The sequence below is a fragment of the Phycodurus eques genome, chromosome 4 (genome assembly GCF_024500275.1).
Source record: "Phycodurus eques isolate BA_2022a chromosome 4, UOR_Pequ_1.1, whole genome shotgun sequence".
Classification (NCBI taxonomy): domain Eukaryota; kingdom Metazoa; phylum Chordata; class Actinopteri; order Syngnathiformes; family Syngnathidae; genus Phycodurus; species Phycodurus eques.
In genome coordinates this window covers 23,708,200-23,729,743 of record NC_084528.1, presented here as the reverse complement: position 1 = coordinate 23,729,743, position 21,544 = coordinate 23,708,200, and the positions used below count along the sequence as shown (strand labels likewise).

Below are 21,544 nucleotides of genomic sequence, written 5' to 3'. Positions count from 1 at the left end.
TGCATCGTTAGCATTTAGCGTGACCGTGTACTGTTTTGCTAATCGATTGGATAAACATTTGAACGCTCCTATTTATATATTTATTTTTGACAATTTTTTTCGGGAGCAGCAAAACTGTCGAGGTAGGATTTTAACATCCTCAGTCCGCATGTGTTCCTCCGCAATGTTTCCGTTTATATCTCACCACAAGTTGCACTATTTACGGGGAACACATAGGACGTGAATATTTATGATTAAGTATTGTTTATGGTTCATTCAGTTGTTTAATGTTAAATTAAAAAAAAGGATTAAATTAACATACTGTTCATTTAAAAGGGAAAACTCTCTCATTCATTCACTGGGCCTTTTCCTTCCTGTCATTGGACACATTTGGGCAGCGAGAAGGAAGGAAATGAGGAGGTTAGCGGCCATTGTTAACTGGACTGATGATGAATGATGATGAAGAGGAGGAAGAGTCGGGGGTAATGGTGGTCTTTAGTGGTGGTTTGGTGTGCGTGGGAGGGGGGGCAGGAAGTCAAAGAGGCGAGGTCACGCATTGTTTATTCTTTTTTGGGACTTTTGATCCCTTATGGAATGTTGGGTTGCCTCACTAGTGCTTCAAAAAAATATATATACAGTATATAACATATGTATTTATCTATAAAATAGTTGTACTGTAGTTGTAGTTGTCTCGCCATGCTGCACGGAGACAAAATTCCTTGCGTGTTTTGGACATACTTGGCAAATAAAGATGATTCTGATTCTGATAAAAGCTCATCAAAACCGTTTTTAAAATTTGGTTTCTATTTTCCTAAATGACCCCAAAATATTCCATTTCCAAACAACAGTTAGATGGCATTAAACAGACAAGATGTGCCTTAGATGATTTAAAAATACATTTTAATTTCATTTTTACACAAATCTTTACCAATGTAATGTATACAAAAATATTATTTTCATATTTTAGATTAATTTGTGTTTAAGTTAATTTTGTTTAATTGTATTTATTTTTTGTCATATAGATTGATAAAATTGCATATTTGAGATGTTTTGGTCAATTCACATTATTATATCAAATTCCCTTGAGGGATTAAAATTTGCATACATAATATATGATAATACATTATTATTATTATATAAATGCATTGTAAAACCTTTACTCTCGCTGTGTTAACATTAATAATTCCAGTTTTATAGACTCATTTATGAGTAGAAAAAAAAGTAATACACATTGAAAAAATGAGTCAGCTGTCTTAAATTAACTATTGACGTGTTTTACTGCTCACAAAATAAGACAATTAGTTGCCGTTTATTGATCACATTTTCATAAACTTTAACATCTGAGCAGAGATGGCCATAAAAAAATGTGTTTTTTTAAATTAAAAAAATCACATTTTCATTAACTTTAACATCTGAGCTGAGATGGCCATAAAAATTTTTTTTTTTTTCTTTTTTAAACTGGAGTACTTCATGGGCATTTATTGGATTATAAAAAAGGCATCAGAACACAAAAATGTCATCAAGTTTATTTATTAGATTTATTTATTAGTACCTAAGACTAAACAATCCAATCAATCGAACAATCAATCAAGCAAAAAAAAAAAAAAAAAAAAAAAAAAAAAACGTTTATTGGTCAAAAAACAAATATTTCCCGTCTGCATGAGTTTTTGGTTACATGACAATCAATCAGTCATGAGCATGATCCGTTCATATTGATCTCTTCCAGGAAGTGAAATGTGACCATTTCAATTGGATCAATAAGAGCTGATCAACGGTTCACTTGAAGGACTAAGATTAGCGCGGAAGCTAACAGGAGACGCGGCAAACATCCAGCAAACAACTTGGACGCATAAAATTGCCACGTTGGTGGTGGTGGTGGCGAGGCAAGACGAGGGTGCGGATGGTTTAAAACAATGGTTCAACAGGTGGCGCTGTAACAACTAAGTGGATCATATATATAAAGACTGGTAACATGTGATGCTAACGATATGCTAATGCTATGATACAAAAGTGTGCTTTTTGCTTGTGAAAGAGACACAATTGTAAACCTTTAACAAACGTGGATCATTAGCATGGCAGCCTTTTTTTTAGCATGTAGCATCACTTTTAGCATAACCACGTGCTTAATTTTATTAATATAGTCATAAAATTGCAAATTCGAGACGTTTTGGTCAATTCAAATTATTAAATCAAATTCCCTCGAGTGATTAAAATTTGTATAGCGGTACATAATATATAATAATACATTTTAATCATCTATCCCCCGTACATTGCATGTTCTTACTTCTTTGATCCTTAATGCAGTGAACCCCCGTTTGTAGAGTTTTACTCCTCCCACATACTTTTAACAGATGTAAATGTGTTAAAACTTATTAAATTACACTTATTCCCCTCGCTGTCAAGAAATGGGGGGGGGGGGGGGGGGCGGGGGTCTCCAATTAAGAGGCAAAGTGTGCTTGCGTGTCTTCCAGTAGAGCTCAGTGATGCTCAGCATGTTGTGGCGCAACCTGGTACTACACTGAAGGTGCAAAACTCTCAATTTAAATTTGTTGCATACTGTAAAAACCCATAAAAAACTATCAATGAACCACATTATAGCGGAGGTTCACTGTATTGTACTGGAGTATGGGTACAAAAGGAGATATATTATGGGCTTTTTCACAATTTGAAAGAATTTCCAGGTGTCATAATAACATGGTGGTTTGTGACATGTTTTCCTCGAAATGACTAACAATTACATACACAACCCCTTTTTTTCCCCCAGCTAGCTGAAATTAGCCTGTTTTGTGGGGGCGGCCCTGTGTCATGCAAGTGAGCCACTGCTCGCCCTGCCCCAGAGAAACTTGGTTTGGGGTGGTATGATGGAAATGAGCCCTAGTTGGGGCTTCACAATACAGCTAAATTCAGAATGTCTCACTCACAGACCTATTTTCAGCAATGTTAAGATAATATAAGATTGATTTTGTTGGATTTGAAACTTGATGGATGGGCAGACACTCCAGACAGACAACTGTGATAATGTTTTCAAAGACTAAATTCCTACAATTTACAAAAACACCCGCGTTCTTGTAGACTGGACTATTCGTCCCCGGAAGACCAGGCTCCTCCTTCAACTTCCGACTCATCGGAATGCACGGACACCCCTGTCACGTGCTCCTCCTTCTTAGCGGCGCATTCGTGTGCAGAACTCCCGTTGACCGCCTTCCCCCAGTCCAGGTCGCTGCCGAACTCCACGTCGTGAATCGCGGACGTTACCGTGGGGATGTCTGATCTATAAGCAGTGTCCACTTCCAAGGACGAGGCCCAAAAGTCCCGCTTGTCTTTGCCATTGGTTTTGTGGAATTCCGACGATGAGTGCTTCATAGCAATGATGACGGTTTCCTCGGGCAACTTCTCCGTGGAGATTTCAACGGGGTCCTCGTCAAATGTGGAGGAACTCTCGCCATCGCCTCCTTCCTCACGAAAATGACTCACAACAGAGTCTCTTTGATCTTTTGGATGCCTGATGTCAATGTCCTCACTGGTCTTCCCCAGGACATTCCATTCATCTGCCAGATGGCCAGCAACATCTTCTAGTCACGGAAAAAGTATATTGTTGGAGGAGACTTTCTTGGTTTTGATATTCAGACTGTGGCTTCTCTAGACACTCTTCTTCTTTGTCTTCTTCTTGCACGTCGGGCCCACAGAGAAACTCACTAAAGGTTTCATCAGAATGCGTCACCATTGAAACGTTGAGCTCAAACTCAGTCCTCCCTTTTCTCTGGAGCTTCTGAGACCTCCTGAACCACCTCATCATCTGTATCTTTCTTGTCTGGAGAGCCCAACTGAGGCTGGACGATATCCCTGAGGCCTAGATTGTCTTCAATCTGGAGATCAGTATCTATGCAGACTGGTAAATTCATCTTGATGGCATCTTCTTGGTTTATCGTTACATACTGGAAATCCTTCACATAGTCATCTGGAGAGTCCAGTTTAGGCTGGACGAAATCCCTGAGGTCCAGATTGTCTTCCACTTGGACATTAGGATCCATACAGAATGGAAAGTTCACATTGTTGGCCACTTCCTCTTCCTTGGTCATTATTTTATCTTGGACTTTCTCCTCGTCATCTGGAGAGTCCAGCTGAGGCTGCAGCAAGTTCAGATTGCGTTCCACTTGAACAACAGATTCCATGCAGGAGAGCAGGTAAAGTTTCTCTGCTTCTTCTTTTTTCAACATTTCATCCTTGACCTCCTCTGCAAAGTCATCCGGACAGTCCAATTGAGGCGGGATGAAATCCCTGAAGTTGAGATTGTCTTCTACTTGGACATCAGGATCCATGTATGGCAGGTTCACTTTGTCAGCCTCTTCTTGCTCCATGGTCAACATTCCATCTTCAACCTCTCTTTCTTCCATCTCTTCCACTGAGCCATGATCTGGAGAGTCCAGTTGAGGCTGCACCAAGTCCAGATTGCATTCCACTTGAACAACAGATTCCATACAGGACAGCAGGTAAAGTTTCTCTGCTTCTTCTTGTTTCAACATTTCATCCTTGACCTCCTCCATAAAATCATCCGGAGAGTCCAATTGAGGCGGGATGCAATCCCTGAGGTTGAGATTGTCTTCTACTTGGACATCAGGATCCATGTATGGCAGGTTCACTTTGTCAGCCTTTTCTTGCTCCATGGTCAACATTCCATCTTCAACCTCTTTTTCTTCCATCTCTTCCACTGAGTCATCATCTGGAGAGTCCAGTTGAGGCTGCACCAAGTCCAGATTGCGTTCCACTTGAACAACAGATTCTGTGCAGGACATCAGGTAAAGTTTCCCTGCTTCTTCTTGTTTCGACATTTCATCCTTGACCTCCTCCACAAAGTCATCCAGATAGTCCAATTGAGGCGGGATGCAATCCCTGAGGTTGAGATTGTCTTCTACTTGGACATCAGGATCCATGTATGGCAGGTTCACTTTGTCAGCCTCTTCTTGCTCCATGGTCAACACTCCATCTTCAACCTCTTTTTCTTCCATCTCTTCCACTGAGTCATCATCTGGAGAGTCCAGTTGAGGCTGCACCAAGTCCAGATTGCGTTCCACTTGAACAACAGATTCCATGCAGGACAGCAGGTAAAGTTTCTCTGCTTCTTCTTGTTTCAACACTTCATCCTTGACTTCTTCCACAAAGTCATCCGGAGAGTCCAATTGAGGCGGGATGCAATCCCCGAGGTTGAGATTGTCTTCTACTTGGACATCAGGATCCATGTATGGCAGGTTCACTTTGTTAGCCTCTTCTTGCTCCATGGTCAACATTCCATCTTGAACCTCTTTTTCTTCCATCTCTTCTGAGTCATCATCTGGAGAGTCCACTTGAGGCTGCACCAAGTCCAGATTGCTTTCCACTTGGACATCAGATTCTCTGCAGGACAGCATGTACACTTTCTGTTCCTCTTTTTGTTTTATTCCATTCTGGACCTCTTCCAAATCTTCATCTGGTGTGTCCAACTGAGGCTGCACAAAATCCCCAAGGTCCAGGTTTTCTTCTACTTGGAAATCAGGATCCATGTGTGATGGAAAAATCACTCTACTGGCCTCTTCTTTTTTTGTCATTATCATTCCATCATGGACCTCCTGCTCTTCCATATCCTCATCAGCCAGTGTGTCCAACTGAGGCACGATTGTATCCCCGAGGTCCAGATTGTCTTCTCTGTGGAGATCAGGATCCACGCATGATGGCAATTTCCCCTGGTCAGCCTCTTCTTGTTCCATGGTCATTATTTCATCCAGGACCTTCTCCTCATCATCCACAGTGTCTAATTGAGGCGGAGCCAAATCCCTCTGGTCCCGGTCACGTTCCACTTGGATGCCCGATTCTGTGATGACTTCTTGTTTCATGGTCATTATTGCATTTTGGAGCTCCTCCTCTTCCACCTTTTCTTTGGCATCACGAGCCTGGGTGTCCAACTGAGGCTGCATGGAATCCATAAGGTCCTGTTCACGTTCCACTTGGACATCAGATTTTGTGATGATTTCTTCAATTTTCATCACTCTATCCTGGGCCTCCTTCTCTTCCATCTTTTCCAACTCCTCATCATCCGTAATGTCCAATTGAGACACGATGGAATCGCCAAGGTCCATATTGTCTTCTCCATGTAGATAAGTATCCCTGCCGGATGGCAATTTCCCCTTGTCGCCCTCTTCTTGTTCCATAGTTATTATTTCATCCAGGACCTTCTCCTCATCGTCCACAGTGTCTAACTGAGGCGTAGCCAAATCCCTGCGGTACAGCTCACGTTCCACTTGGATGCCCGATTCTGTGATGATTTCTTGATCCATGGTAATGATTGCATCTTGGATCTCCTTTTCTTCTGCATTTTCTTTGGTATAACGAGCCTGATAGTCCAACTGAAGCTGCATGGAATCTTTAAAATCAAGATCACGTTCCACTTGGACATGAGATTCTGTGAGGACTTCTTCTTCCATATTAATTATTCTATCTTGGACCTCCTCCTCTTCCACCTTTTCTTTGGCGTCATGAGCCTGAGAGTAGAACTGAGGCTGCATGGAATCTCTAATGTTCTGGTCACATTCCACTTGGACATCAGATTCTGTGATGACTTCTTCCATCTTCATCATTCCATCCAGGACCACCTCCTCCTCTTCCACCTCCTGCCACCTCTGAGGCTGCACAGAATCCATTAAGTCCAACTTGCATTCCACTTGGACATCAGATTCTGTGATTACTTCTTGTTCCCTCATCATTATTCCATCTTGGACCTCCTTCTCTTCCACCTTTTCCTTGGCATCATTATCCAAAGAGTCCCACTGAGGCTGTGCGGAACTCCTTCGGTTCTGTTCACGTTCCACTTGGACATTATATTCCGTGAGGGCTTCTTCTTTAATCTTCATCTCCTCCTGCAACTCCTGCCACCTCTGAAGCTGCCTGGTGTCCCTAAGCTCCAGTTTGCGTGTGACTTGTACGTCGGATTCCATGACGATTTCTTGTTCCATGGTCATCATTCCATGATCCTCATCCTCAGGAAGCACCACATGGCTCTCATCGGCCAGCGCTTGAGCAAAGTGGAAAGCGTATCTGTCGGTGGATAGGTTCTCCAATTCCTGCTCCACAAGTCGGTCAGTCTCAAGCTCCACATTATCCACATCTGCAGCAACTTCTTTATTCAAATTGTCCTCACTGACTTTCGAGGTTTCTTTTTCCAGTCCAGAAGCTTCCAGGTCGGTGTGAGAATATTCCAGATCATATTCTACCACCTCTTCTTCAACATCCTCACAAAGATCCTCCATGGTTCCAAAGTTTTTGTTTGTGCTCTCACTCCAGGCAGTTCCACCCAACTCTCTAATCTTCCCGTCTTGCTCACCATCACTGGACTCGCTCTCATCCACATGGGACGCTTGTGTGCTGGCGTCCATCTCGTCGCTGGTGTACCTGATGAGCGGACGTGTGTCAGCCAGCGTGTTCTCCTGAGCGTAGCTGTCGCTCTCCAGCTCGGTCCTCCACGACACAGAGACGTTTTGGGAGTCCTCATCCTCATCGTTGTCATCAGGATGTGGCAAACGCTCTTCACGTTGAAGCTGAATCTCATCTTTTTGCTTCTTCATTTCCTCTCGGCTTGGCTCAGACCTTCTTATTGAGATGTCCTCCTCTGGTTCTGCATACTGTCTTTTCGCTTCTTGTTTGGGTTCACTTGACTCAACATGGACCTTCTTATCAATCACACTGTCCCAGGTGTCCATCTCTTCTCCATCTGGATACAGCACGTCCACTCCTTCCATCACAGTCGTTCCCAAGGTGGAGTAGATTATTTCCTGACTGATCTCAGTAGTGTCCACTGGGTAGAACTCACACTGGGAAAACAGACGGCTGGGTTCCGGGGTGTCTTGCAGTAATGCTTCCGTTCCAGAACTTGACTTTTCCTCCTGCTCATCTTCCTCCATACGCACCTCAACCGGAACACTTGGCGAGGAACTGAAGGTATCCTCTGTCATCCCCAGAAGTTCTGATTTCAGTTCCTGACTGTTTGATTGGTGCTGCGTGATCATCTCAGTGAGTGGCATTGCTTCCAACTGTAGCTGAAAGCCGGCGGCTGCTTTATCCTCTACCGGAAGACATGTTGACTGCTCCTGATAGCAGTCAACAACCGAGGAACTGATGGTCTTCTCTGTCATTCCCAGAATGTCCGGTGTCAGTTCCTGAGTGTTTGATTGGTGGTTGCTAATTTCCTTAGTGAGTAGTGAAGCTCCTGACCGGAGCTGAAAACCGTCAGCTGCTTTTTCCTCTTGCATATTTTCCTCCATCCATGCCTCAACTGGAACACTTGTCAAGGAACTGAAGGTCTCTTCTGTCACTTCCAGAATTTCGGTTTTCCGTTCCTGGGTTCCTGATTTGTAATGAGTGATATCCTTAGTGAGTGGCGGAGCTGCCGACTCGAGTTGAAAGCTGGCAGTTGCTTTTTCCTCACTTCTCCTACCATGTTCCTCCACTTTACCACCATCTGTACATTCAGCAGGGCGTTCCTCACGTTCCTCCTCACCCGGAGACGATAGAGGCTCTGCGTAAATCACTTTTTCATCCACCTCCTGCGCTCTGAACTCTTCCATGGCTCCATTATGCAGTATTTTGGGATACAGACTTTCTTGTTTGGCGACTCGCATTGTTGTATGTTCATCCTTCTGAGCCTGGCTGACAGTTATGGGCTTGCTCCTCAAGGGCGTCGTTGAAGTTATAGGTGGTCTCCAGACTGACGTGAGGGTCTTAGAGTGAGCAGGTAGTTGGTAATTCGCTCGTAAAGGCTTCACAGGCGCATCTGTGGGGGAGAAGATGTATCAATATACGACTACTAAAAATATGCCCTTCTTACAACTTAGACGTATTTGTCTCACGTGCTTTCTGGCTCTGCTCCACGCAGGGGAACCATTGTTAAAAGCCATATCCTCCACGGAGGCCGCACGCTAATGGACGCTATTGATCGCCATTTCCTTTCTTACGGGAAAGCCAGAAGCTTGTGGCGCTTTGTGCTTTGGGTATGTCCTCTGCTGCTTCTTGGATTACAAACAACCCCCCCGCACCCACACCCATCCCCAATTTGAATAAAATCATTACAAAATGGTGGGACTCAAAGTGCAGGGTTATTAGTTACATTGATATAATATTAGTGACTATTTTGCTTTTGGGGCCACAAGACTAGTGATTTAATTGTCATGTAGGCCTTTTATTGAGCACTTTAATTAATTAAATGTACCAAATAATGAAGTCAAAATGGATGCCATACTATAACACGACCCTGTGGCTTGTCCCGGCCAATCAACGACAAGGAAAAGGTTATCAAAATAAACATACATAAATAATAACTTTCTGGGGTTTCATTTTAAAGTGATTTGTGTTTAAATTAACATATTCTCGTATTTCCTATTGTTGTACTTTCTTTACTTGGTGTCTTTATAACCTCCTGTTGAGCCGTCTATCCTTGTCCTTTCCCTCATTAAAAGGACAGTTGAGTCCTCTGCTCCAATTTGCCATGGAAACAGAATAACAAGTGTCACTGATAGATTTCTATTCCTCATTAAAAATCAATTTTGCCCAGTAACAAATGACAAGGGAAAATGTTCCAAGCAGTTATTTGGATTTGCTGCATATGCTTGCGGGTTAATTTTGCTGGGAAGTAAATGAATGTCCATGAAATGAAACTAAAGATGAACCGAGAGTACAGTAGTCTTGTAACACAATGTTACTTTTATGAAAATACTACAGAAGGAGTGGCTGCTGTAAACATGGAGGCAATGACATCCTTGTATGTGTACCTTTAAGTGAAATGTTTCTGGACTCTTTCGGTAGAGCGAGATCGTCCCGTCGCAGGCTCTCGCCATCCAGCAAAGCTCTGTCAAGATGGCAAGAAAGAAGGCGCTCAGCTCGGGCACAAGCAGCGAAACATGAGAGTGCCCATTCGTTGTTGTTATGGTAATGAAGGAACCCCCCCCCCCCCCCCCCCTATTGATGGGGCACACACACGCGCACGCACACCCACGATGACTGGCAATATTATTAGCAGACCCAGCTGCACTAATTAATGTTGGTCACCCTCTATTGCAGGGATTCCCAAACTACGGTGCGTTCAAGCCCTCTAAGCAGGTGCACAAGGTTAACAGTGGTATAATAAATATTTTAATTTGTGTTTCTTTTTATTTTTTGTCTGCATGTTTAAAAATAAAGAAAGTCACTAAATAGATATATACTATAGTACACATTTATGCTGTGTTTTCACAGGTTATATTTATATTTTATTCACAAAATAAAAGTTTAAATAAAATAAGCATGACCTATTTTGTCACATTTTGTTCTTGTTTGCATGAGTTAAGACATAAAAGGCTCTAAAATGGGCTTCGAGAGTTTCTTACATGGCCTTTTTTTTGAGGGTGTGTGCCAACTGTATCAGGATGTTGAAGGAGCTAAAAAAAAAAAAAAAAAAAAGTCTGATGATAGAGTCATAGTTTACTGTAGTAATACTAGATGGACTGATTAGTTAATAGTGTTCATGTCATGTGTTCCCTCCTTGCTGTTATTCTAGAATCCCACAGCTCATAAATGTATGAGCAGTGTGGGTCAATACATCCTGCAGGGGCTGGGCTTTAGTGCTCCACAACGGACTGAAGTCAGCGATTCCAGCAGGACAACTCAGGCTGGTGCTGGTTGAAGGACATGACTCTTGAAGCCCAAACAGCTGCAACCTAGAATGTTGTTTGGCTGGAGATGATCCAGTTTGGATTGGAGCGACTCGATCACACTTGATCACACGGTCGGTTATGATTCATATGTCATTTCTATTGCAGGGGACATCGTCTGGCACAGAGAACAAGACAAATCCCCTCTGCTGAAAGTGATCTAGCTTATTCATTGTATTGTTGATGAGGGACACCAAACTTGGTTGAGAGATTAGGCTTCACTTTGTCACCCGGTCCGAACTTTTATGGACAGAATTTCTCAGCGCAGCCAAGGTGTTGAGGTGCTCAGTATTGCTTCTCTGCTTTTTGCAGATGAGGTCGTTCTGTTGGTACATCAAGACACAAGCAAATTCACCCAAACCGTGTTAGACCAGCGGTCTAGCCTGCCTTACACGTGACTTTTTTTATTTTACACTGACTTTCTGCCACCAAATTATCACTCGGTCAGACGCATCTCAAAAGACTCACCCTCGCCGCACTGTAACGCCCAGCTTGACGCAGACCTATCTGCCAAATTTTCAAACACTCGCAGCGAGCCTTGCGCTTGCACGAAAATCGTGCATAACAAATCGGAGGTTGATTGTGTTGGAGAGGTTAGTGTATTTTGTGTGTTTTTTTTTCCTTTTACCTGTAGGTGACCACCTCTAGGCCCAGAGACATCTTCTGCTGGAGCAGGCCTCGGTTCTCCTTCACCAGAAGGTCAAACTGCTGGCCCAGTTGCTGCTTCTCCTTCTCTAGCCCCTCCCAGTGCTCCTGTGCACAACAAAGGAAGTGACAAGGTTAAAAGTGCTTTAATTTGGTTACGTTATTCCTGCTGGTCACTTGTCAGACACTCAGGAGTCGTGCAGAACAAAGTGTGATTGTTTGTTGGGCTTCTTGAGAGGCCAGAAAGGAACCACTGAAGAGGAAGACGACAGCTGGGAATGACTCACAACTTCTCACAATAGGACACTCTGCCCACTTCTCATAGACAGAAAGTATAAACTTAGCAGCTGATGCTATGTATGTGGGTGCGAGTGGCGGGCAGTTCATTTGTTGCAGTGGGGACTGAACAGACTTAATCAACCTCTTAAAATAAAATACATCATACTGACCGCGATGTTGATTATTAAAGGTATTATTGTGTGCAGATCGCTACAGATTAAATTCTAGTTGAAATTGGTTGTTAATGTTTTGCTCTGACCAACCAATCAGAGGATGGGAACATGCTGATGTTATTGTGGGCCAGCTTGCTCGTCCTGGGAGGATGAATTTGAAATCTGAGTGCATTAAAAAAAAACAAAAAAAACATCCCAGTATACATTAAAGGTGAAGGAACATTGGCCATCACTACTCATTTTGAAGGTCCGGGTAAACTAGATTTACAGGCAACACATAAAGACTGAAATCTGATTGGACAAAAAAAATTCTTGCTGGTCCTGAGCGCAGGGTTTTTGTATTATACGTTTTACTGCCTGTAGCTTTAAATAACCCTCAAGTTCAGTTCTTTCCAAATGCTCCCGTTTGATTGACGCTAATGTTACAACATGCTGATGATTATGCTTGCTTTACCTGAAGTGTGTTTATCTGCTGTCTGTGTTCTTCCCTCTGCTGCACCGCCTGTTTCCTCCAGTTGTTTCTTAACATCCCCTTCAGAGATCCTCTCTCTCTCCAGGGCCCATAGCTGGGCCTGGTACTTATTCTTGTGGCGCTCCGTCTCACACAAACGGGCTCCGGTCTCCTTCAGGCTCTCCTCCAATTGGTCTAGCTGTCCCTGGTAGGCTTCCGCCGTCTCCTGCCATGCCCTGGAGGCCCGCTGGCAGAGCTCCTGCTCCAGTTGAAACAAGTCCGGTGTCGGAGTGAAACACGGTGGTGCCGAATGGCTCAGCGTAACCTCCAAGTGGGCCACGTCTTCCTCGTGGTTCCGAACCAGGTGCTCCATTTCCTGCTCCAGCTGGCTGATTCTCTCGCTGAGCCACCTCTGAGCCCCGTGCTCCTTCTCCAACTCCTTCCTGCTCACCTCTATCTTCGCCCTGACCTCCACTTGCTCCTGAGCCTCCTTCTGCCAGGTCCGCTCCACCATCCGCATTTCGTTGCTCATCCTGCAGACCTCCATCTGGGCGTAGACCCGCTCCCTCCAGACCTCGTCCAGCTCCGCTCTGGCCCGATGGAGATCTTCCTTCAAGCTCTTCTCCCTCACGGAGGCTCCGCGGTGGCCATACCGCAGAGTTTGGATCTCTTGGGCCAAAAGCGTGTTCTCCTCCTCCAGGAGCTTGACCCGGCCCAGGTAGCTCTGCAGGCGGCGGTTGAGGTCTAGCATCTGGTGCTTCTCTTGGGCCACGTGGCGGGAGTGTGCGGGGATGTGCAGATCCATCATAGGAGGGATGGAAGTGAAAGAAGAGGTGGAAGCTCGGGAAGGACTTGACAAGTGAGGCTGCTGTGAGACCAGGGGAGCTAATGAAGGGGGGAAAGAGGAGGGTGTGTGTGTGTGGAGGGAGGAGACTAGAGGATGGAGAAGGAGGATTGGACAGAGGGGCTTTGGTCAGTGGGGTGTTGGGGGTCGTGGGCGAGGGGGGGGGGGGGGGTGAAGTCATCTCTCAAGTTAACTCTTTCACTGCTATGACCCAGTATAGTTTTTGTTTTTTTTGGGTCCTCGTTGTGCCAGCTGCACAGCAACTCCGGACATTTTATTTTTTTGGACTGTCCTCTTATTTGAATTCAAACTCTTTATTCCTGTCCTGTCTTGTCCTGTCCGCATTGTACTCTTTGCTACTTCCTCACTAGGTGTAGTGCTGCCTGTCTCACTGCTCCTGTCTTGTCTTGTCCTTTCCGGTCCCGTCCTGCGCTATTTTCTACTTGTCTGGCTCACTCCTACTGTCCTGTCTTGTCCTGCCCTGTCCAATTCTGTCCTATTTCATGCTTGTCGTCATGTTCCTTCATCACAGTGTAGCACATTCTAACTCGCTGCTCCTGTCTTGTCTTGTCCTGCGCCATACCATCCTGTCTTATTTTCTATCTTACTGCCTGATTGACTTCTACTGTCCTGTACTATTCTGTCCTTTCCCATCCTGTACTATTTGCTACGGGTTGCGTCTCACCCTTAGAGCATAGCACTGCCCGGTTCACTGCTCCTGTCTTGTCCTGTTCTATTTTTTATTCATTTCATCGCTCAATTCCTGACTCACAGGTACAGTCTTGTCCCATGCTGTGTTATTTGATAGTCATCGCGCCCCTTACAGGGTGTAGCACTACAGAGTACACCACTCCTAGCTTGTCCTGTTCTTACCCAACCTGTCCTATTTGCTAGTCATTCTTTACACAGTGTAGCACTTCCTGACTCACTCCTACTTTGCTGTCCTCTTATGTCCTGTTCTCTTTCCTACTTGTCCGATCGCTTCCTTACAGGGTGTAGTACTGCCTGGTTCACCGCTACCATGCTGTCCTATTTGTGTCCGTCACGGCTGTTCTTTACATGGTGTAGTACTGGTTGCTACTGTGCTGTTGTTGCACTTCCTTTCCTGTCCTGTCCAGTACTGCCCTGTCCTGTCCCTGTTCCATCCTGTCCTATTTGTGACTCATTGCATCCCTTTTTCACAGGGTGTACTGCTCCTGTCCTGTCCTCTCTTATTTCCAATATTTTCACTCCCATGTAGCCAAATAAGGGCACACAAAAATATAAGCAGCTCTTAGTTGTCTCAAAGACACCCCAAATAATGCTAACAAAGCTCGAGGTACAGCATGTCAGTGAACTATTACATTTAATATTGCATACATCTGCAAACAACAACCTCTGCTGTCATTACTGCATGTTCACTTCTTCACTCTTTTTATTTTCATAGGTGAAGTGAGCTGGAAAGAAGAAGTCGATGTCGCAAGCATGATGGCAAAAAAGACCACACAACTTCTCCTTATGCTTTGTTCTTCTTTCTTTTTTTAATGTACATTTGGTGTAGCCATGGCGCAGGAGCCGGACGTCAACTACGCCTCGGTGGTCTTCAGAAGTGACAAGTCGTCACCATCCAGAGGTACCGTAGCTTTAACTCATTTCCACCTTTGTAAAAGTTAACTTTATACTGCAATAACGTTGATTTAATTTAAATGTAGGAGTGACTGTTGAAGAGTTATTTTATTGTATATTTGTAGTTATCATTACAGCTTTGCTCACTGTGGAGTTAAAGAAATCATCCATTGACCAGTCATTACAAGCTTTCAATACAAATGCACCTATGTGTATTATTTTTCATAAACACAAGATTTCAATGATGTTATGTTCAATAAAGTTTCCGTTTACAAACAAAATGCTTCTAAGCAAAAGGCATGAAAATGCCTGAAAATGAAAAACAAGAAAATATTTATAAATTGAAAGCATTTTCAAGATCCTGAACCCTCACCTCTTGCCTGCCTCGCACGCACACCCTCTTGCCCCACTCACTAATCTCACTCCATCCACTGGCAAAGCTTTCTGCCTCACCGCTTTCCTGACTCACACACCACCCACTTGCTCCACTCGCAAAGCTTCTTCCTCTGCTTGTCTGCCTCACGCACTCCCACCTGCAGACGTTTGTTCCTCACCGCTTGCCCACAAAGCTTTTATACTTTAATTGTGTCTTTCAAGCAAAGACGGACGAAGAAACACTGTACGGCGAGGTCAGTGTGGAAAAGGGTAGGTGAAATTAAGGAAAACACTTCGTGGGAAGTGTTCTGCATTAGTGTAACACAGCTTCAAAATTATAATTAATGCAGAGCAGCGTTCCAGCAGAGAGCAGCAGAACAACAACGATGACTCGGCCAAGCTGGTGGCGGAGAGCATAGCTGGCGGACGTCGTCGTCACTCTCAACGTTTGGCATGTTGTGCTGTGCATCTCTGCATCACTCTACTACTCACTGCCGTGGCCGTTTTTCTATACCGTGAGTTACTGCTTCTACACAATTCTGCTAGTCGGGAGCGCCACTGAATCAAGCTCTAACCTTGCTGAGCTCAGTTTTGTGTTTTATGGTGAGTTATGAAACTTTGCTGTTTTTAGAGTTGCAGATCTGTCTCGTATACATGCTTCAAATTTGATTGCAATCCGTCAAAATTAGACAATTGTGTCTTTATTGGAGATTGTCAAGATTGTCTTGGACGGATCCCTGAAAATGAGCACTAAAATGTCCGCTTCAAACCAAAATGCGGCCATTTACTCCCTGTGTCTTTTCGGGCATGGCTTCTTGAGATTTTTTTGTGCATGTACTCATAATAGACATGCCGACACAAACTGCATGCTGCTAATTTAAACTGGGGCTGAATTTTCTAAAAACATTCCATGATGCTTTACCCAGAATCAACTAAATTTGCCATCATACTGCGCCCGCACATTAAGATGAAAACGCAAATATTTTGCAATTTACTTTCATTCATCTGTTTAGGAAACATGCTTCAAATTTGGTAGCAGTTGGAGAAAATCTCTCGGACAAGATTGTCTTTGAAGGACCCTTGGAAAAAGACCCGAAAATGTCCACTTCAAAAAAAACAAAGAAAAATGGTGGATTTCCTGTGCGCGTTCAGGCATGACTTCTTGAGACTATTTTGTAGGTCTACCCACGCTAGACATGTCTTTCAAATTTCACATTGCTATGTGAAACTGTCTTCAGGCGCTGAATTTTCCATGAATTCCAAGGCTACTAAGCCAATTTGTCAGTGTCAAAATGCAAATGCAAAATGTAAATTTTCACCAGGTGAACACGCCTTTAAATGAGTAATGTAAAAGCCATCAAAGTGGACTAAAAATCATAACAAAAAAGCAAACAAAGCAATTTCAGGATCCTCATCGTAATTAGTGAGGCCATCAGGGCCCAAAAACTCCCAATTGCTGACTTTTTTTTTAGCCGGTGTCAATGTGATCTGACGCAAGCCTGTCCCATCCCAGAGAGCAGAGTCACAAAACTGGAGTTGGAAAACGACAATCTGATGTCGGAAAGCAAGAACCTGACGGCTCAGACGGAGCAACTGAGGATGCAGATCTTAGCGCTGGAGAGCGAGATGAGGACCTTAACGCGATAAAATCTGCAGGCCCGGCAAAACGACTTCAACAAATTCAACCTCAGTCGGGCTCAGTGGACCCTCGACAATTACTGTCCTCGGAAAGAAGACGGTACGTTACCGTCAAGCAATACCGTAAACGTGGTATGGGTCAAAGTTTGAAAAAAAACAAAAATAAAATTTGTAAAATAATAGGAATACACAATATTAAACTTAAGCCTTATTAATTTCCTGTTTATAAAGATGAAACATGATTTTAAAAATGTAATAAAATATTAGACGGACTGTTACAAGTTTTGATAAAATTCTGACTTTTCAACATAATTTCAAAATATATAACATGCATATTTAAGTTATCCAGTTAGTTAAAATATTTTTACATTTAGTTTTTTCTCTTTTGAAAAAAAAATTTGAATTATATTGGAGTCAATTTATTTTTAACCCTACCGTTGTATTCAGATTGTATTGTTTGAAAATATAGAAAAATACCATTTACATTTGTTTCTATTACATTTATTCTGCTGGGCTTAGTTTCCTTTTATTTTTTGATTAAAAAAAGTTATACTTACAATTGCTGATCATGAATTGCCCTTACAGCGTTTGTTGTTGTATGTAAACTGTATGGTTGAAATTAAATTGTATTATATTTTACTGTACTTATATATTAGGGGTCTTGTCATGTTGCAGGTCCAATTCAACAATTGCAATCAAGAAAAATACTTTTTTTATTTTTTTATTTTGATTAACTTAAATTTGTTGGCGGTATTGATTTTGCATTTTCATTTGTTCATTTCATAAAAGGAATTTAAAAAATTAAACATGTATATTGACATTATACAATCAATAAAACTATTTTTCTTAAATTGAATACAATTTTGATTTACTGTTGATAATCGCCAATCATTCTACTGTAAAAACAATTGTTGTGCGTGTATTCAAGAAGTGTTTTTGAAATGAAAATGTATTTAATTTGATTTACCTCTCAATGTTGTGAGTCTAATTCACTGTTTGAAATCTAGAAAACAAGACATTTTTTAAAAACTTTTGCTGGCCTTTTTATTTTCCAATTTAGTTTTTATGTTTCAAAATATAATATAAAAAAATCAAACACGTATATTTGCATTATTTATTTATTAAAATATTTTCAAATAGTAATTATTTTTATATTTTTACAAATATTTAGAAAATGCAGGTCACCATACAGAACAAAATATTAAAAAAAACAGAATTAAAGTTATTTTTCCTTCTCTTTAAAACAAATATAAAAAACTCAACTTGCCTGGTATCCTTTTTTTTTTTAAATATTGTTGGATGATTATATGTACAGTGACTCGCGTTGACCATTAAAGCCAGCAAAAGGGTTGAACTTTAAAACATCCCAATTTGACGCACAACATAACAGTTTCAAAGCATGTGTTGGTGATTTCAGGATCGAACCGGACGTGCAATGCCTGTGAAAATGGTTGGTTATACTTTGAGTCCCGCTGCTATCTCATCAACAATGCGGACAGCCCTTACCTGAAAACTTGGGAAGAGGCATATCGGGAATGCAGTGAAAATAATTCCCAACTGGTGGTTGTGGAAAACGCCAGAGAAATGGTACAGAAAACTACATGTGTGTTATCTGTGTTTCTTCACATTCAACTGATTGAACATTGGATTGACTGAAGGTTTATTTTGAACAGGCAATACAAAAACAAAGAAGAAGAATAATTACAATATAAATGTTATCCAATGCTGAAACACTGGTTACTAGGAGTAGGAAGCAAAATAACATTTAAATTCTACCCTTTTACCATTGCTGAAGATAAATTATCCAGCGAGAAATGTAAACCAAAACACATACAGTACATACTAAAATACAGTGGTGCCTTGACATACAATTTTAATTTGTTGAGTGAACTCAATTTCTTGTGTGAACTCAAAACTTTCGTATCTCAAATCATCTTTCCCCATTGGATTGAATGGAAATGCCAATTATCCATTCCAGCCCCCCCCCCCCCCCCAAAAAAATGCTTGTCATGTGTTTTTCAATAAGAAAAATAGCACTCTATAATATTACAATTTAGAAAAACATACAGTTATGACGTCATTAAACTGAAGGTAAAGAAATTAAGATGACGTCACACAGCCGTTTGCTTTTGTGAAGTTAAAGGCTTTTTGTACGGTCGGTGGCGTCGTGTGACCGTGGCGGACGTCCCCGGCGCCGTCTCCGTACCATTTTAATCAATGACAGTGTAACAAATAAGCAATTCTTTTTAGCATATTAAATTAGCAATTGAGCATAATTTTTGGGGTGCTGATGTGAGAGTGGAACGGTATTATGATTGCAATATCAGGTATAATACCAACTTGAATAAAGCCGTGTTGGGAAACTCAAGCAAGATGACGTTTGTTTGTTTTTGTTTTTTGTTTTCCTTAACTCATTCACTGCCAGCCTTCCCAGTTAACATGGATATTTGACGTCTAAAGCCGTCAATGGCAGTGAATGTGTTAATAGTTGTCATTTTGGATTCCATCTGACGGCGACGATATATAAAATAAGACGAAATACTGCCGCGTTATATTATAGTACATTCCTTTGTCCGCACCAGCTATGCAGCGAATTTGGTCTCCAGTTCTGTCGCTGACGTCACACCAAGACATGGCGGCATATCGATTTTGGCGATGTAAAAGGGACGTTCCCAGAGCAACTACGTTATTTACAGATTGCTTCAAAATGGATTGATATTATTGAAAATGGCTACCAGTTTCATTCTGTCAATAATCTTATTCACAGAGTTACATCCAACACAACAGCTGGGGCAGCCAAGGCACCTTTGGCTACTGGCTCGGCCTGAAAGCGGAAGCCGGACGATGGAAGTGGCTCGATGGCAGCGAGCTGAACCTGGAGCAGAGCTGGCAAATGTACTCACACTCAGTACTTCAGTAGAAGTACAGACACTTGTCTCAAAAAAATAATAGACTGGTATCAGTACAAGTACTGATTCAACTCCAGTAAAAGTCAGAAAGTACAGACTCTGAAATGTGCTTCAGTGCAAAAGTAAAAGTTTTTTCCTGTCAATTGTGCATAATAACCGCTTTGATAACTTGGCAAAACAAAATAGTTTATCTCTTTTATTAATTAAAGTGTTCATACTGAGAACAGAAAGCGACTTTTATGCCTTCAAAATCAATGCGTTCCGATCAGCCAATCAATCAAACAAACTTTATTTGTATAGCACTTTTTGTCTATACAATTCAACCAATTCACTTTACTAATGTAGTACGTTTTAACTTGAACCTTATTTTTCCTTTTGATGTATAGGCAGATGCATAATGAACAATTTATTGAGGAAAGGTTATGGAGGTGGTCCTGGATGTGTTGGCAGGCGGCGGACAGAACAGGCGGCTTGGTAGCAGGATTGACGTGGGTCAGGAACACAGGGGAGCACTGAGAACGAGGAGACACAAGAGTTAACAAGGGAACGAGGAGTTAAGTGGCTGACTTGAGTAAGGTGGGCCGTGGTACCGCTCGGAGAGGCTGCAATACTTAGGCGAGGATTTCCGGGAACAGGCAGGCTTATATACACCGGTGGTGATGAGGCTGACTGAAGACAGGTGCTGAAAACAGGGGGGGCAGGGAGGGGGGAGAGAGAGCGAGAGAGAGAGAGAGAGAGAGAGAGAGAGAGAGAGAGAGAGAGAGAGAGAGAGAGAGGACGGAGAGAGAGGACCGAGAAGCGCCCCTCAGGCTCCAATAGCCGAACTGCAGGGCAGTACATTACATATTTACAATTTCCAATTATTTAAAATATATTTACATTTCAATCTTTTTTTTTTTTTAAGATTTGAAAACATCCTTTTAAATTCATTTTTAAACACTGTTGTTGTGGGTGTAAATTTACTTGAAAATGCAGGGAAACATTTTTTTTCCCTCAAAATTAAATTTACAGTATTCTGCTGACCTTCTTCTTTTCATTTTCAATTCAGCTACTATGTTTATATACATTATAGCTTTGCTAATAGAATCGACAGCTTGCAATATCTGCGTTCGAGTGTCAGTAAAATAAAGACTCAAGTAAAGTACAGATTCCTGGTTACTTCCCACCACTGCCCAAGTTTAAACAAACAAACAAACAAACAGACAAACAAACAGAAGCTCCCTCAAGCATGTCAACCAAGCCCAAAGTCCCCGTTTGTGTGACCTTTGCTTGTGCTGCACCCTCAGGTCCTGGATACCGCAGTGTCAAGTCTGCAACGGACTTTGCGCCATCTCTGTGACCAAAGAAAAGCTGAAGGCGGTTGAATGCTCCGAAAGACAGCAGTGGATCTGCAAGAAGATGCCATTATCGCTATAAATTGGGCCCACAGCCCTCAGCGCAGCAGCACCCACCCACCCTCTTGGAATTCTGGACATTTTCAAACAAAAACTTTCACATAACTTCCTAAACAATAATAAACACGCATAATAATTCCTATTGTAACTGATGCATTCATCTGCATCGTTCGTTTCCTAAAGAGAAGACAAAACTATTGAGGTTGAACTCACCTAAAAAGAAAAGATTTAAGCTGTTGATGTTTCCTTTTATGCTGTGTCAATAAATTGCTCCTATTGACACAAACAATAAAGCAGTTTGTTTTGCCTTTTGTTCCCTTACTGTACCCAAAGTGGACTGAATCAAGAAGTTAAAACCGAGGTAGCTACCGAACCGCGATAATACATCTCCGTGGTATCACACAAAGTTCGGGATATTTGGCTTCTGGGTCCTTTTTTAAGGATGAACCTAAAATGCACTATAACCTTTACAGGTCAACTTAAATTTGACATTCTCTAAGCTTTTGAATGCACATGTTCAATATTTCAGTACTTTTTGAAAAA

General features: G+C 42.2%; 1 protein-coding gene and 1 long non-coding RNA gene across 2 annotated transcripts; both read right to left on the bottom strand.

Moving 5' to 3' along the window:
- Window positions 1–1,592: 1,592 nt before the first annotated feature.
- nes (nestin) lies at window positions 1,593–13,087 on the bottom strand. The gene is given in 5 exon segments (XM_061675474.1): window positions 1,593–8,776; window positions 9,771–9,847; window positions 11,317–11,441; window positions 12,240–12,297; window positions 12,299–13,087. Coding segments are annotated over 5 exon segments (6,060 nt in total). The 5' UTR covers window positions 13,045–13,087; the 3' UTR covers window positions 1,593–3,722.
- Window positions 13,088–19,969: 6,882 nt separating this feature from the next.
- Window positions 19,970–21,273, bottom strand: LOC133401566 (uncharacterized). Its single transcript, XR_009768429.1, has 2 exons — window positions 20,198–21,273; window positions 19,970–20,119 (listed from the first exon to the last, which is right to left on the bottom strand). It is a non-coding gene; the product is annotated as an uncharacterized LOC133401566 (long non-coding RNA).
- Window positions 21,274–21,544: the final 271 nt, after the last annotated feature.